Source organism: Lagenorhynchus albirostris, chromosome 6 (genome assembly GCF_949774975.1).
Source record: "Lagenorhynchus albirostris chromosome 6, mLagAlb1.1, whole genome shotgun sequence".
Taxonomy (NCBI): Eukaryota; Metazoa; Chordata; class Mammalia; order Artiodactyla; family Delphinidae; genus Lagenorhynchus; species Lagenorhynchus albirostris.
In genome coordinates, this window is record NC_083100.1 from 28644353 (window position 1) to 28662532 (window position 18180).

General features: G+C 33.6%; 1 protein-coding gene across 5 annotated transcripts in view; it reads right to left on the reverse strand.

The window, feature by feature from the left end:
- Positions 1–18180, reverse strand: part of CREB1 (cAMP responsive element binding protein 1) — a 56520-nt gene that overhangs the window by 37161 nt on the left and 1179 nt on the right. For 4 of the 5 annotated variants that reach the window (XR_009541079.1, XM_060152211.1, XM_060152212.1 and 1 more), the window contains exon 2: positions 862–983. The exons of the other annotated variant lie outside the window; for it this stretch is intronic. Coding sequence is in view for 3 of the 4 variants with exons in the window: in XM_060152211.1 (XP_060008194.1) it covers positions 862–975 (114 nt within the window). In the remaining variant the exon portion in view is untranslated. The remainder of the gene's footprint in view (positions 1–861; positions 984–18180) is intronic. 5 annotated transcript variants of the gene reach the window in all.

An 18180-nucleotide genomic window follows, 5' to 3' on the forward strand; every position in this document is an offset into this window, starting at 1 on the left:
CTACATTCCTGCTGGAGGTCTAGTATTTGGCCCATATTTTAGCTCAGTGTGGTTACCACCTGTGGTTAGCCCTCTATATCCCAAGACCCACTGTTGCTCATGACTCCTCTAAGAGAGCTTTTAAACTCTTTGTGAAGCTGAAGCTCAACATACCAGAGCCTTGGCTAGGATTATTTTCTTTTGGGAGCTTTCATCTGAAAGAGGCAATGTCACATTTTCTTACCTAGCAGGTTACTGTTTGCTACTTGGTTTTTATATTAACCACCTTTCTCACTCATATATATGCCAACAATTATTAATAAAATAAAACATCTGAGAAAAAATACACAAGAACAAAAATGAGAATATAACCTTAGAATGCTTAAGACAAAGACAAAATGAAAGAATCATGAATCATATTTAAAATATACAGGGACAAAAACTATCATCCTTGAAATTTACTTGTGTGTCAATTTATTTGCTTATCCTATTTTTTAGTTTAAGCACATGTAAATTTAGCCTTTCAGATTATCTGCATTCCAATGCTCCCAAATAAATCTATATGACATGAAAAAAAGCAGTTATCATATTAGGTTTTCTTCCTTTAAGAGACAATCTACCCATCAGTTTAAATGTAATTATTTCTGAATTATGTCACTACAAATAGTGTGTTAGTGTTTAACAATACATTTTTCTGTTATGTTACTGAATCAATACTATCATTTCTAAAATTAGGCTAATACTAAGTAAATAGGAATTTTGATATTCTAAGAATGTTTCTGCTCATTTTATGTATATCTCTGTAATAAAAACTAAGTTCTCTTGTTTAAAACATATTCCTCTTAGAAGAGACAACTTGGAATCTCTCCATGTATTTTATACCTGGGCTAATGTGGCAATCTGTGGCTGGGCTTGAACTGTCATTTGCTGGCTTTCAGCTTCTGTTACAGCTGCATCTCCACTCTGCTGGTTCTCTGCTCCAGATTCCATGGTCATTTAGTTACCTACAATAATATGGAAGAGTGTTACAAGCACTACAGTGCTTTGTGCTTTTGTGGTTTTAAAGGCAATTTTCAAGTTGTAAATAAGTATATGTGGTGGTTAGGTTAGCAGATGCACTCAGAAATCTAGTTAAACTATAATGTAGTTGAATTATTGTCAGACTTGTCCAAATACGCTGAGCTAAAAAGTTCTAGTCTTTTCAAAAAAGAAAGAACTTTTTCCTTTGCCATTTCTTCCCAATGGGATATTACTCCATCTATTATAGAAGACGGGATTCCTCTCTTCCATGAATCTTCCCAACTAACAAGGGGAGGAAGGGCAGCAGCATAATTATAATTTTTTCAAAAATGTATCAATCAGGTAAGGAGGGAGGGTAGAGAGTAGAAGTGAGTTGATGACAGGGTCTATGAGATACTGGCTTCAAGGTACCGCCTATATGGGTATTCCCTCCTATTATAGGGAAGAAACAGAAGAATTATAAGCTACTTCCTTGGGAAATTATTGGTGGTAGGACAAAATAGCCCAGGTTTCAACAGCCCAAGTTATTGGGTATCAAGGTAGAAAGGTGGGATTAATAGACACAGAGTCAGACCTCAAACAACTGAAAAGGTTACTTTGTGTTCTGACTCCTTACCCTATATATAGTGTGCAACATTACACACGTGTGTGTGCGCGCGTGCACACACACACACACACACAATAAAACACCTTTTAAAATTTTAACTGCAAAATTCTGGATAAGTTAATCAAGGCTGATCTTTCTTACTTTTTGGAAGCTGCTTTGCTAAGAGTTTACTATATTTCTTAGATCTGGCACTGGATGACAGCAAAAGTGAAGAGAAATTCCTAGCAGCAGTAGCTGCTACCTTGAGGTTAGGGAAATTGATTATATATAGCAGATATAACTAGGAAAGCAACTGTGTCTAAAGGAGTCACAATAAAAGGGATTACTTCTTATTTGTGTACTACTGTTACCATTCAGTACCTAGCATATTACCTGTCAAAAATAAATTTAACAGTGAGGACTACCTATGGTGATTCCATAAACAACACAAGAACTCCAATGCTTTTCCAGAATTTATTACATTTATTTCATAACTCCGACATCAAAATAGTCACTGATCCTTATGTGATTATTACATGCCATCAGAATGTATCACATGCTAACATTTTGCCATCATTCACAGGATTCTATAAAAAGTGTTTTTACAAGTGACAGTTAAAAATGAAAATATCTCTGTAGAAATGAATATAAATAATGTAGAAATACAGAAGCCACCAAACAGATGACAAAGGAAAAGATCAACAGACGACTACATAATTATTTAAAATGTTAATATGACAAAAGCCACCAAGACAAGTACACAAGGAGAAAATATCTGCTACATAAAATCAACACAATAACATCTAGAATACAGAGAAACTACTAATTCAGTAAGAAACTCTTATTGGCTAGTTCACAAAGATATATGTTTCAATGATGGAATTTTTTTTTATAATAGCAGAAAACTGGAAACAAGTATCCATCATTAAGGAGGACCATTAAAAAATTAAAGCAATAAAAAATAATGAAGTCTATCTATAATGTAAAGACACATAAAGCTTTCCAAGACAGACTGAGTGAAATGGCAAGTTATGAATATACTATAAAGTAGAAGCCCATTTATGTTAAAAACAAGTAAAACAAATTGTTGTAAAGGTGTATGCATGAAAAGAGGTATGGGAAGTTATAACTGAATCATAGTAAGTGGTGGCTCTGAAGAGAGAAAGATTTGATAGAACTGTATAGGATGATTTTCACCTTTTACTTTTTACATATTTTAGTACTTTACTTTTATTTTTCTCTTTCCATAAGCATGGATTCAGGATTACTTGCACGATTAAAGAAATTTTAATACCAGAAATGACAGATAACATTTTGAAACTCTGAACCAAAAGCTTTACTTCAGTCATGATTTTGAGATATCTGCTAAAATTTTTTAAATCTGATCCTTTTTATATGAAATTAGTATTTTTGTTTAAGATTCACCTAAACTGTTTACCCTACATTTCCGAAGAGTAAAAATAACTATTTTAAAAAAATTATCAAATAACTTTATTACCCTCTGTGATAATTCACTGAATTGTACACTTAAAACCTGTGCTCTTTTAAACTAAAAAATTTAAGAAAGACATCAAAAATAACAGAAAGCAACATCAATAGCAAAATAGTTTATGTATACTAAATACTGTCCATATTTTTGCTCTGGAAGAAAATGGCACATGAAAGCAAAAAATCTAATCCTAGTAACAATAAAATAAGTAAATGAATCCATTTGAGGACAGTACTGAGTCAAGCTAAATAAGAGCAGAAACCCGCAAACTTTTCTCTATCTTCTCCCCTAAGTCATCAATTTAATGAGAATGAGAAGATAAATACAAATTTATCATCATAATACTTCCTTTGTAGAGAGAGAACATGCAACCATTTTTGAAAGACTTTAGTCGAAGCCACATTTTTTTTTAACCTATGCTGTCATCCATATAGTTTCACTCCACCATTTGATTAAAAGTAATCCAAAGCACAGATCATATTTCTTTTGTTTTTGTTTACTTTTCAGTATGTCAGGGCTACTTAATTCTTTTTTTTTTGACATTTAAGGTATAGGGTATCATTACAACTTTTTGTTTCAAAAATTAAAATATTTATGACTCTATAATAATAAAAGAATAAAACCATTAGCTAACATAAGTAATTACAGCTACAAGGACACATTCAAAATAGGAATGTGATTTGCATCCTTCTTCCCTCCCCAACTAGATAATATTCTTTTTACTTATTTTTTACTTTCTTCTAAAAACTAAGTGTGGTATTTCCAATGGTTAGCATCCCCCATGTGAATAAACTGCCAGTGTTTTATTATCATTTCATTCAGGCAGACTACCAATCCTTTTTCAAGGTGGGGGACGGCCTTCTTAATTAGTTTGAGTAGGTATCAACCACTTGGGCAACAGTATAATTACTGTCTCTCATAAGATAATTCAGGCCTTCCTCAAAGTACAGGTGAGAATTACTTACAGAAAAACAATTTGTTTTAGATAAGAAATTCAAAGGACTCAACTAAAACAGAAACCATTCTTTTGGTTTTCACCTTGAGGGTACTGAAATAGCAGTCTCCAACTAAACTAGCATTTAACACAAGCACCTTAATTATGACTTTGAAAGCTTTTACTCTTTTTTTGTTTGTATCTTCAGGTGGAGAGAGAAGAGATGCTATGGTATAATGTGTACAGTCTTCAATTTTTCTATTAACCCAGGAGCAGTCTTAGCCAGCAGAGCAGTACTTCAGACACAGGATCAGTTACTAGACCCAATACGTAGGTTTCCAAAATTACTCAAGAAAGGAGACTCCTAATTCATTACACAAATGAATGCTTTCTGAGAGTGCAAAAACAAAGAAAGACTGAATACTACTGTAAAATTAAAAAAAGATCAGGTACATATGAACTCAGAGGGAATGTTGTACAAATATTGGACCTGGAATATTAGAAACAATGAATCCTAGAAATCATGAAAGATCTAGTCTTGACAGTTTTGTGAAGAATTCTTAAGAGTTCTTCCAATAATTCTGAATTCCAAAATTTATTTGGGATTGATATTTAAGATTTAGGTATTTTAATGAATTTATCCCTAAAAATTTACATAATTCTTTGAAAACTATGAACTTAAAGCAAATTTCAAAAGTGTCACTCCTAAAAAAAAACAAATTTTAAAAAATAAATTCACAAAGATACATGCCATTTTGGGACTTCCCTGGTGGTACAGTGGTTAAGAATCCGCCTGACAATGCAGGTGACATGGGTTTGAGCCCTGGTGCGGGAAGATCCCACATGCTGTGGAGCAGCTAAGCCCATGCGCCACAACTACTGAGCCTGCGCTCTAGAGCGTGCAAGCCATAACTACTGAGCCCATGTGTCACAACTACTGAAGCCTGTGCACCTAGAGCCCATGCTCTGCAACACAACAAAGAGGAGCCCCTGCTCGCTGAAACTAGAGAAAGCTCGCGCAGCAACAAAGACCCAACGCAGCCAAAACAAAAGATACATGCCATTTTGCTACAATGGTCTTCAGAGTTCTAACTCATAACATGAAAAATAAAAAGGGACTGATCCTGCAGTATTATGCACCCAATCTTGAGCAAAACAAAGAATGCTGTTCTAAGTAGTTGGGAAAGACCCTAACATTTGGTGGAAAGCTGGATCTGTCACCAAGTGGTCGTTGGAGAAATTAAGCTTTTTGTGTTACAGTTTCCTCATCTGAAAACAAGAGAGATGAATTAAAAGATCTCTCTCAATTTTTAAGTGCTCTGATCTTAGGAACTGACAACACAAGATATATGCACACACACACATAATTATGCAGACCACTTAATAAAATTATATATTATTTCCTTTTAGTACATAGTTCATAGTAAAGAAAACAGACTAAGAATAGGTCACCTAGCCTCTCAATCTTGGGCAAATATAAAAATATTACCATTCACATATATTACAATATATAAAATTTATCAAACAGTTTAATAGTCCCTTTTCAAAGAGGATAAAGCAGCTTTTTCTTTCCATCCTAGAAAGCTTCAAGAAATTTATCTAAGACTGTATCACTTTTGTACCTTTATAAAGACAGTAGATATTTAAAAGTTTAAAACATAGTTTAGATAAACACCCCAATAAAGTGTCAAATGACTGCTTCCATGATATTTAAAAGGAGAGTATGCTGCAATAGTCAAGAGTGCTGGAACGCCAAAGAAACACCAGAGACAAATACAGTATTGATAAATTTGGGGATTTATTTTCTGATAAGAAAAATGGTATAAGCAAAGGCTTAAATTATAGTAGGCCTTTAGAGACATGTGTGAGTCAGTGCCTGGTGCGTGATCTTGCATAGAAGCAAGGATAAAAGATAAAGAAAAAATGGTCATCCCAAGCCAATCAGCAACTACCTGGGCAAAATGAGAATATGAGAATGATGTCTCTTAAAGTAAGTCATTGGTAGAATTTTTATATTGCAATGTATTTTACTTCTACTTTGTAAAGCAATATATCCTGAGGTAATTCACCACAAGTGAATAACTCACTTTTCCAAAACCAACACTATCTTCAATTTTAACAATTTATATTATATACATTATACTTGTATTACAGTATCATATCTGAGCATTTATATGTCAGGAACTGTTCAAGTTACTGGGGATGAAGAAATAAAATTTTAAAGAACTTTGTCATTGTGGAATTTATATTCTAATGTGTGGAAATAGCAGAGAGAAAGTAAACAAGTAAAATGTGTAACAAATCAGAAGGTAAGATGTGTTGGGTAAAAAATAAAGCTGGGAAGGATATTGGAGGGATTTTCAGTATTATAAAAGGAGACCAGTAAAGCCCTCATTGATAAGGTAGCATTTAAATTCACTTACCCAGCACCTGTATAGAACTATACCAAATCAGGGATAAACTGCTGGCAGCACTAATTCTGTATTTTCTGCCTCTACCAAGTCAAGTCAACTAAAGGTCATCATCAAAAAAGAAAGCAAGCCCATATCATCACTTTTGCTAACAACCATTAAGCAAAAGGAGAGAATGCTGTAAATCTTCACTTTGTTCTTTTTCCTAAAATATTTTGACCTTTAAGAAGTGCCCAAGTCCTTATGGTCCTAAACATTCTAGTTCAAGTTTATGAAAAATAAATCCATCTCCCTTACAACTTAGTTTACTTTTTAATCCCTTAAATCTATGACAAATTTAATCCAGTCTAGGATGAGAGGTAAGTATTCAGAGAAATGCACTGTGAAGAAGAAATAATATATTCATAATTAATAGAACATATGAACATATGCTGTGGTTTTTAAAATGCAAATGACCTTAATTATAAGCAAGAAGAAAAACTTCCCCTGCACCTAGCAAGTGGGCGACTCCTCCTGAACTCTCCCATCAATCTGGAAGTCCAGGGATTTAAGGAAATCACATAAGCAGAAGTCTAACGTCTCCAGGGTGATCATAGCAAAAGTCACATTTGGGCACATGATTTTAAAACTAAATGACTAGTATGTTGTCATAAGCAGATATACTACTAAAAACATTTTGCAGAAGTATACCTAAAAACGTCTAGGGGTGATGTACAATACTTTCTACAGTTATTTTGTACCTGTTTTTAGTACTTTACAACTGCTTGAAAGCCTTGCTAGCACATTCTCACACCTTCAACATGTCTTGATTAGTATTCTATAAGTGTTAAGATTAATTTACTAAAGAGAGTGGCAAAATGTTCAGCTGCTACATAAAGGACTCTAGCTTCCAAGGACTCAATGACTATGTTGCACTGCCTCTTTTCCTCTACTTTTTTTTCCCCTGTATGTTTTTTGGTTGTTAACCTTGAAATACTTCATTTATCTTTATCTCGTATGTCTTATCTAGCAGAACTGAGATGTATGCAATCAATACTGGAAATTTAATGGTCCAGGTTTCTGATGCTAATAATAGTCTTTTGCTATTAAATACACCATACTTTCACTGAAACCAGCTAGGAAAATAGCATATTCAAATGCTGCATGTGTACATATACATGTGTGTAGGTACGTATATATGTACACATTCACACTCCCCTCTCAACACACATATCAACTTCAACTGTAAGAACCTTATTAGATTAGACTGATCACACCCTAGCAAAATAAGGTTATATACATACATTTTTAGGGAAAGAGAACAGTCAATGTGATAAACTAAAATAAACTGGTATCTTTATAAAGCTAAGTAAATTCTGACATAATTTTCAGAAAGTTTCCTCTATGCTCCTACTAAGGTCTTTCTCCCTTAACTAGAATACAAATCCATACTTTAGCCTACAGTCTAGATATTAGAGGAAGGCAAGGTAAGTTGTATATGAAATTAATTTTGTGTGATCTGAATTTGGTGAGATTTAATCATTTATGAGACAAAAATAAAAGCTTGAAAATTTGTATGTTTTAATAAATTCTTTGTATTAATAGTAAATGCCAGTACTCAACTACCACTACCTAAAAAGAAGGCATACAACAATGGGGAATCTTTTCAATGTTATTTAATAAGACTATTTCCCTGATTTGTTTATTGGACTGAACTCAGAGAAACTGCTTTAATTAAGTTCAAGATTTGTATGTTATGATTTATTGCAGTTTTGCAGAGCATTTAAATGCTATTTTTAATTTTAATGCTATTTTTAATAGGTAAAGTTATTTAAAAATGTGTAGCATGCTCTATAAGAAAGATACTGTCCTCAAAGGAAGTACTTAACAGAAGTGAATTAGGATTTATAGAAATGTATTGCATGATTTATGATATAGCCATCCTCATATCCTAGTGTGACTAATTCTACAGTATCTTTCAGTAAGAAAGCTTTAGTGATTTCTCAAATCAAAGTTACTATTATTTTTTTAAGTACTGGCAAAATGTATTTGCCTTGTTTTCCTTCAGGTAAGACTACTCATGGCTCTGAAAGGAGCCTTCACGTATCTGGTCACCAAGAGACAAACAGTGTTGCTTAGCAAAGCAGCAACTATGACTATGCATTATTTTAGATAATAACATTTTATCCCAACCCTTCTTTGCAAACACACATCTGATACCATTTTCACACCTTGAGCCTTTCAAAGAAGTGACCCTATATAAATTTCTATATATGAAGTTCTACTAAATAGATTTTTGAAGCTGATTTTTTAAGGAAAAAGGCATTATGCACCTCCTACATACAGTTACTTTTAGAAAAGCAATTTCCGTGTTGTCTAAAGAGTGAAACTGTCTTCAAATTTTAAGTTCTGCTTCATAAACTAGCTCAAGGTTAATACTGTAAGGACCTACAAAAGTTATGCCTTGAAGTTAAAAATTTATAGCCTACTATTCCATTTACTCAATAAAACCCCAGGGACTATGTGAAAATAACTTACATTGAAATGGAAAATGAATGTCCAAGTGTTTTCAAAAATAAGTTTATAAAGTTAACGTTTATCATTTTAACAGTTCTGTTTTGAGCTAAATTTTAAAATGCTATTCTTGGTGAATTATTTACAAATTAGACATCAAAGAGTGAAAATCAGTTTTCCTGAAGTGAGACAGCACATGTTATATGGTGGGAGTCATAAGACAGGAATTCTGGTTTTAGCTGTGACTTCACAGATGGAGAACTAAAGATGTTAAGAGATTTGTAAGAACTTCACAAGACTGTTCAGGGCTATACCACCTAGCCTCAAATATTATAAAAAGTGAAGAAATATTTGACAGCAGAACTGCATGAACTATTAAGCAACATGCTAATCATTTTAATTATGTCTTGCTTACCAGAAAAATCCCAAGCACTCAAAGCACCAAGGGTATATTGAACTATATCTTAAAAATTAGCCATGGTTAATCTACAAAGCTGAAAAATGACATGCAGATGAGCAAAGACTTTACGTACAGTTTTGATAAAGACTCACTTCAGGTTTAGGTATCTTTATCTCTAATCCTGAAAGAATCAATGCTGAATCAAGTCCAACATTCCAGGTAAATGTACTTCTTTACCAATCAGGCAGTTTTTTCTGGTAATCACTTTGATTAATACAATCTCATGCTATTTTTCATGTTTCAGAGGTGGGAAGTATTAGTAAAGCATCAGAATTAACTAAAACTCAAAGGAGAAAACTTTCTTTTTAAGCTATGAAAAACGAACCTAATTTCCTTGGCTTTTAAAAAACAAATCTGTAATTTCAGTGTTTTAATTGTCTAATAAGCATTTATGTCTGCTTCCTTTAACCTGTGCAACTCTAAACGGGGATTGGTTTTAATCTTGCCTTTTAAATCTGTGACCCTCCAAGAGGGACTCATTCATTATAAGTAAGTTTTCTGTGCACATTACATAATAAGTGTTCTGCCAAAAACTATGAGGACTATAGTTTAAAGCAGGCAAGAACCTTTCTCTCAAAGAGCTCACAAGCTAATAGTAAGAGATGAAAAATGTATTATATACATATAAAAGAGCTAGGCAAGTATAAACTACCATCAGTTTACCTATAAAGTCCCTCCAAACAAGTATTTAGTTAACAATGACTTCAAACCATAAACTATTTTGAAATGATAGGAAAACAATGAATTATGGAAAAAAGGAAAGCAAGAGCTGGCTATTTATGGTAATCTTTCTGTTGATGCTGACCTAATTAATAAGATAATGAAATCAATATATTTTTTCAAGACCGTGGCTACTTCCTTCAAGTGAACTTTTATAAACCAAAACTTAACTATTGTTGAGGAACAAAAATTTCTAGTAATCATCAATAAAGCTAGAACCTTGGAAACTTCATCCACAAAGAGATAATGCTGTTAATATTCAGAGTGATGAAGACTATGCTTCACTGTTATTTCTTGCCCAGGGAAAAGGCTCTACCAGTATGTAAATTTAAATTCTCCAGAGCTCAGTTTAGTCATCTGCAAAAAATGAAGGAGTTACTACTGCCTTCATGGTAAAAGTTTGCTAAGTGTGAATTCCCCCCCAAATAGCAGAATTTATGAGTAATATACTACACCCACACAAACATAATAAATTCTCTCATAACAAATAATTTGCAAAATATAGTATATTGAATTAAAATGTTTCACTCAAAGTTGTTAGTTCTTGATTTTTATCTTTGCTTCTTTTGGTCAGTCACTCAACTAAGGGATCTGGACACAGGATAAAAGAGAAGACCAGAGCAGGTGGGGTGTAACTCCAAATATGCATTAGCAGATTTAGTTATTTTTCTAACTAAAACCTAAAACTAGATTTTAGTTTTTAGTTAAATAGTGGTGTCCTGTTTGCCTGGGCTTTCAGAGATATTTAGAAAATGTCTGTTATAATTAAATAAGAATTTATGATGTCCAAGATATGACACCAAAAAGCACAAGCAACGAAAGAAAAAAACAGAACTGGAAATTGTCAAAATTAAAAACTTTCGTGCCAAGAAAGTGAAGACAATCCACAGAATGAAAGAAATTTTTATAAATCATATATATCTGCTAAGAAGTTTGTATCTAGAATAATAAAGAACTATTATAACTCAATAAGACAAATAACCCAATTTAAAAATGAGCAAAGGATCTGAACAGACACTTCTTCCAAGATATATAAATGGCCAATAAGTACACAATAAGATGCCAGACAGCATTAGTCATTAGGCAAATGCAAATCTAAATCACAATGAGATACTACTTCACACCCACTAAATGGCTACAATGAAAAATAAAAAGTGTTGGTGAGGATACAGAGAAATCAGAACCCTTATATATTGCTGGTGAGAATGTAAAAAGATACCACCATAGGTCTGACAGTCTGGCAGTTAAAGTAGTTACTATACAATCCAGCAATTCCACTCCTAGGTATAAACCTAAGAGAAATGAAAACATGTGCAATAAATGAATGTTCATGGCAGCATTATTCACAACAGCCCCAAAGTCCAAATATACATGAATTCATGAATAAAATACTGCATATCCATAAAATGGAGTATTATTTAGCAATAAAAAGGAAGTCCTGACAGATTCAACATGGATGAACCCTGAAAGTATTAATATGCTAAGTAAAAGAAGCTCATCACAATAGAGTCCTTTGATATGCAATGTTCAGAATAGGCAAATCTAGAGACAGAAAGTGCATTAGTAGTTGCCTAGGGCTCGGGGTATGGACAGATTGAGGCGTGATGGTTAAGCGATGTGGAGTTTCTTTTTTGATTAACAAAAATGTCCTAAAACTGACTGTGGTGATAGGTGCACAACCTTGTGAACATGCTAAATAACTACAGAACTGTACACTGGAAATGGGTAGACTGTATGGTACGTCAACTGTAGTTCAACAGTGCTGCTAAAAATGAATCAATGATGTCCAATTTTTAAACTGCAATATAATCTATCATGAAGGAGAAAGGATTAAGAGTCAGGATATCTATATTTTAGCCCAAAATATCACACCATTCCTGTTTATGTCGTTCCTCCTCTTACATGAATAACTTAAAGCTTCCTGCCTCACACTCAGGGTTTCTCGTAGTGTGGATTTATAGTTAATGTGACACTTTCTTCACCTCACCAACTTGTGAACATATCAAGTTCACTCTACTTCCATGTCTTCATTTTTGTTGTCCATGCCACTGCTTACAATATACTCCCCTTTACTTCTACCTTCCAAGTTCTTCCATATGCAATTTGAATACTATCTTTCTCACAAAACATTTCCTCACTGAACGCCTTCTCTTCTAAACTCAACAGTCCTTCAAGATAGCAAAAACTGATACTCTGCCACATATAAATCATTCTTTCTTATATTTTTGTCACCTCCACTATACTGTGAGTTCCATGAGGGCAGTAAACCACATACAAAGGCTTTACTGTTTATAGCAACTAGAACAATACTTCATTTAACATCTATAAAAATACCTAAATGAATAAATTTTCTCGTGATTATTCCACCAAATACAAAAAAGCTAATGGTCAATAAACATTCACTGAATAAATGCCTAGATTGATAAATGGCAGGAAGTAAAACCATAACAGCAAACAATAAAGCTGCTACTGACACTTTTAAGGAAATGACACCCCTTTAAGAGTACAGAATTCAGAACAAGCAATAATTTTCACTTCAGTGATGAAAAACAAGATATTTCTGAGTCTCCTACTGCTAATCGCTTACACAAATAGGGATAACAACTCTAAAAATTGTTATTCAGCTTTGTTTAGATAACAAACACTTTTAGTTACATCTATGCTGTCATATAATTATAACCAGAAACTCACATGCAGATAACCAGCTCATTAGGAAAAGAGTTAAAATTGAAGAAAGAGGGCTTCACCAGTAGCGCAGTGATTGAGAGTCCGCCTTCCGATGCAGGGGACACTGGGTTCGTGCCCCGGTCCGTGAAGATCCCATATGCCGCAGAGCGGCTGGGCCCGTGAGCCATGGCCGCTGAGCCTGCACGTCCGGAGCCTGTGCTCCGCAACGGGAGAGGCCACAACAGTGACAGGCCCGCGTACCACAAAAAAAAAAAAAAAAAAAAAAAAAAATTGAAGAAATCTTAGTTTCCAAGACGATTCACTAATCTTTGGGAAAGACATTTTCTATTACCATTGGTATAAATAAATTCTCAGACATACCCTCTACTCTGACACCAAGGTCATTAGTTATTTTAACTTCTCACTTAATTCTCTCTTCTCCAACCAAATGTCAGTCATTACTTCTCTCCTTTAGGAAAAAACTTACCATCGATCCCTCAGACCTCTTACTCTCCAAACCTTGACTGTTGATAGACTATTCAGAGTCTAGATTAATCCAGCCAGGAAGACAGACAGTCCATCTCATTTATGGTAAACTTTTATTACTTTACTTCAACCCTGAGAAAAAGCAACTCAGGCATTTCAAAGTTTAACAAGGGGTACTATTGTTAAGTTGAGATTCATGTAACTAGCCTCAAGAATTGATTAAATACATACAGGTAAATTTTTCATCACTGGATATGTAAAATACTGTCTTCTACTTATCTGCTGGAATTAACACCAAAGTATGAATGATAAATCTTCCCCTCCCTCCCTTCTTATTGGTAACCTAGGAGACAGGTGAACAAAACTAGGTAAAATAACAAAACATCTTTCCAGGGCCAGGACTGGCAGAGCTAAGAGAAGAATGCAAAACAAAATAAAATAAAACAAACAGGACGCAAGATAAGACTTTGTATATACTAAGGAAAGAGGGGCATGCTGGGTGAGAAGAGAAACAAATGGCTATTCTTATCTGTGTTTCAAGTATGTCTCAAAAACCTACATTTACAGATTGATAGTACAAAATAAATTTAAAACCATACTTTCTTCTTACAACTCCAAAAAGTTTAACCAGACTAAGCACATATAATGACTGAGTTAGCATACGTATTAAATTGGCAGAGGAAAACAAGTAGCCATTGTTCTAGTTCTAGACCTTTACCTCTACCCCAAAAGGCAATTCACTGATACAATGACACTGTGAGAAATCATTTAATTCCCTGGTAGCCTCCAGATATGTTCCAGAAGAAAACTTTTCTGCCTTTACAGATTTCAATTATCCACTCCCCCCCCACCCCCAACCAGATCTAGAAAGATAAGTGCTTTGTAAACATTTTAGTCACTGAGTGGGCAAAAATAGCATGTATTAGTATTTTATATAAAAATACTAGTAAATCCTCAAAATAATAGTAAGACAATATTCTTTCATTAAAAGCTTTAACATATGTAACTGTCAACGTAAGCATACAAAGAATGAGATACACCATAACAGCTTCACTTAATGATTTTTTTTGAAAGATAAGGGACTTTTTTGTGTCCCTGCTGCTAGAGTATTAGTTATCATTTTCTAAGCTTAATCAACTTAAAAAAACTTACAGCATGTGTATTTTAAAGATAAATACACTACAGCATGTATATTTAAAATGAACTACAGTTAAATGCTGCTTAGAAGGTCCAAAAAAGAAACAGAGGTACTGAAACTTGTTTTGTTTTCTAGTTGAAATGAGTATTACTTGGGTCAACTGGTTGACCAAGGACTTTCACAGTAAAAAAAAAGAAAAACAAAATTATCTCAGCAGTAAAGTCTCAGTAGACAATTATACAGAAGAAACTCACCATTTATTTAGATATCAAATATAAAACTCACTGATAATGACACTAAGAAACATTAGAAAATCATCAAAAAATAAGTTAATGAGTATATAAAAAATTAACTCGGAGAAAGCTAGTACACTAATCAGGATTACTGGGTAGTAATAGTCCATGAGAATAGTCTGTTTAATAAAAGGTCTGGACTACATGAGATGTTCTTTCTCATTCAGAGAGAAAACTATAGACTATTTTTGGTTGAAATAACAGAAAGAAGTAGTTTGTTCAGGGCTATAAGAACCACAACAAGAGTTAAATTCAGATTAAATTCACTTTGAGACTTAAATCTTCTACAGCTTGCTTTCCTCTTCATGTACATCGTGATCATTTTAATAAAACTTAAAAAAAAACCCTGAAACTAAAAAGGTAATTAAGGCAGTTCAAATAATTTCCAAATTGGCATCTCTCATTCAAACGAAATCTTTCATTTAAAGAAATAAAGGCATAATGACAGCATTCCTTACTTTAAATGGTCACAAAAGAGCTAAAAATAAAATCAGCTCACCAACCGGTTAACAAACACAGGTATATCCAGATGATGAGGTGCCTCATAATTAAAAGAATGAAGCTCTTTATGTCCTGACACAAACCAACTGCTAAACCATGTTAAGTGAAAATAGCAAGATATATGAGTGTACATAGTATACTATCATTTGTACAAAAGGGATGGGCGGGGAGGAGAGTACATACATATTTGCTTGTGTATGGACAGAACACCTCTGAAAGGACAAACAAGAAATTGGTGCCACTTGGGTGACTGGAGGGCAAAACACATGACTCCCTGCTGTATTACATCCTATGTGTTTTGAATTACGGACTATCTGAATGAATTATTTATTAAAAAAATAAAACTGGAAATACAAAACATAATCCTTTCTTCCATCTTCAGGTGTGATCTCTCTTTCCTTTGACTGCTTTCTGATGACATAATACTCTGCATTGTTAGTCATCATGTCCCCAAAAGTTCCTTGAGGGTAGAGATATGACAATGTAATTCATCTTTGGATTCGCTGCAGCTTCTGGCCCAGTGTATTAAAACACAGTAACAATTATGATGAATAATTTAAAACATAATAGGAAACACTTGTTGAGCACTTGTGACATGCCTCATGTTTAATATGCATTAACTTATTTAATTCCCACATTTGTATGAGCTAGATATTGTACACTTATGACCAAGCAAATTGAGGTATGGAGAAGAAACTTGCCCAAGGTTCCAAGCTAGGAAGTTAAAATAAACCTTAAAAATAAATAGCTGTCATTAATTGAATCCTTAAGGAAGTACTTTATAATTATCTCACAATGCTATAAAGTAGCTTTATCAGATAAGGAAACTAAGGCTGAGAAAGATCAAGAAACTTCTTGTAGATCACAAAATTCCTTGAGGGTAGGCACATGATAGTAGTGGCAACAGGAGGATTCAAACTGGCATGTGATTCCCAAACCCCATGCTCTTTCCATTAACTACATTCTCTGTCACAGTAAATGCTAAATATTTGAAGTACCACAAACTGTGTCTCAAGTGATAATGTAGAGATGAGTTCATACATGAGTAAGAAAAAAACCAATCTTTTCATTTTTTCCATTCCCTATATCCTTAAATGCAGATTTGAGCTCTAACTATTCAATAAAGAAGCCATCACTGGAGGTGACACTGTAACATGAAGAAAGATATGCTTACAAGATTATGTCACAGGCTGGCTATAAACAAGTCTACATAACCATTCCTGATAAGATACTGAAATGAAATTATAAATTTCAGTGATACATTGTAAGCATTAGGTTACAAGTAAATAATTTTTTTCTACTGTGTAAAAAAAGGAAAAAGATTTTTAAAATGAGGTGAAGTGTGAGACATATACTTGGTTTTACTGCAACCATATTATATTCCCCAAAACAAAACCCAATGTCTTAGAATGAAAAACAAAATAAAGCTACTTCTCTATGAAGAAACAAAAAGTCTATTAATCAGATCTAATCATGAAAATGAATTTCAGAAAGCAGAAAAAGGAAGGTGCCATTTTATGAATCAGGTTTCTAAGTTTCCTTAGGTCCTTATGTGGAAAAAAAAAATCATTCGAAAAGTGTAACACTAAAGTCTTAAATTCCATAAAAAGTGTCCTTTTAATATTCTTCAGTCAATTTGTGTCAAAGACTCATTGGCTTTCTGAATACATGTCCATTAAAAAAAGGTTCAAGCAGATTTAACTGTAATTTCTGCTGATCCCTGGGAGGAAGCAAAAGTATAATTTAGTAACAAGCTCTAAATGAATATTCAAATATTAATGAATATAAAAGTTTAAAAAGTTTCACCTGAGATTACTAAAAGAATTAGATTATGAATTTATAAATAAAATTTTCTAAAAAATCTTTTGGATAAGACTGAAGAAAAATCCTATCAGAAAACTTTTTTTTCTAATTCAACAAAGGAAGAGTCATTGTCATATAGTCTGTTACTCAACTTATGCTGGTTTGCAGAAAATCGTTAAGGAAAACCAGTAATCTATAGTATCATCAAGACCATAATTTCCTCAGTGTTTGGAAATAAAATCATCTTCCCAATTCTTATGGAAAAACTCTTTATTACATCTTCTTAATTGTTTCTTGGTAATGACAAATTGCTAAGGTGGTTTTTTAAAGACTTGCAATACAGCAAAGTAGGTTTTGGAAAAGTGACTTGCAAACAGAAAATCAGAAGACAGTGCTTCTACTAATATTTATTCCTAACAAGACACCTTGTATCAATCACAATTCTATCACACCCTGAGACAGGTAAGTATTTTAAAAACAAATAACCTGTTCATCTTTTGCATCACTTAGAATAACCATTTTGGCTTTATTTTTTAATTCAGGAAATGAGTGTAAAAGATTTCAACAGCTGGCAACCAAAAGTATCTTTTATACTAACTTAAACCTTTAGAAGGCAAAACTGTTGCAAGCTAAGGCTAGCATGAAATTCTAACTTCTGAAGAAGGCAAGACAAACTTAAATAGGTCATATCCCAGGTCCTTTAAAAATTGTCTTTTAATCTTTGATGTGTCAATGACTTTTCTGCTGTCCCTCTTACCCAACAGGGAAAGAAAAAATAAACCTTGCGGCTTAAATTATTGTCGCTCTGGGGCTGGGGTTACCTACCGCACGCTAGACTAATAATGGATACTTTTAAATGCCTATTTTTAGAATTAGTATTAACCAATCTCTTGTTTACATTTAGACAGAAAGATGTGCGAAACATGGCAGGGGGTACATGGGGAGATCCAGAAGACCCAACACCACGGTTGCCCGCCCCCCCCAAAAAAGGTGATGTAAAACAAAAGTACATCGGCTAATATGTTTCAACGAAGTGTTTCAAAATCTCTCAAGTGATTATTCCCTTATTGAAAAGGGTTAAAACCGAAACTGTTTTCAAACATCAGCTTCCCTTTTACAAGATCCCAACAGTTTTTAAAAAGTTACTACCAATATGTTTTTCTTAGCACCCCCTTCCTCCCCGAAAGAATGCATTTCCAT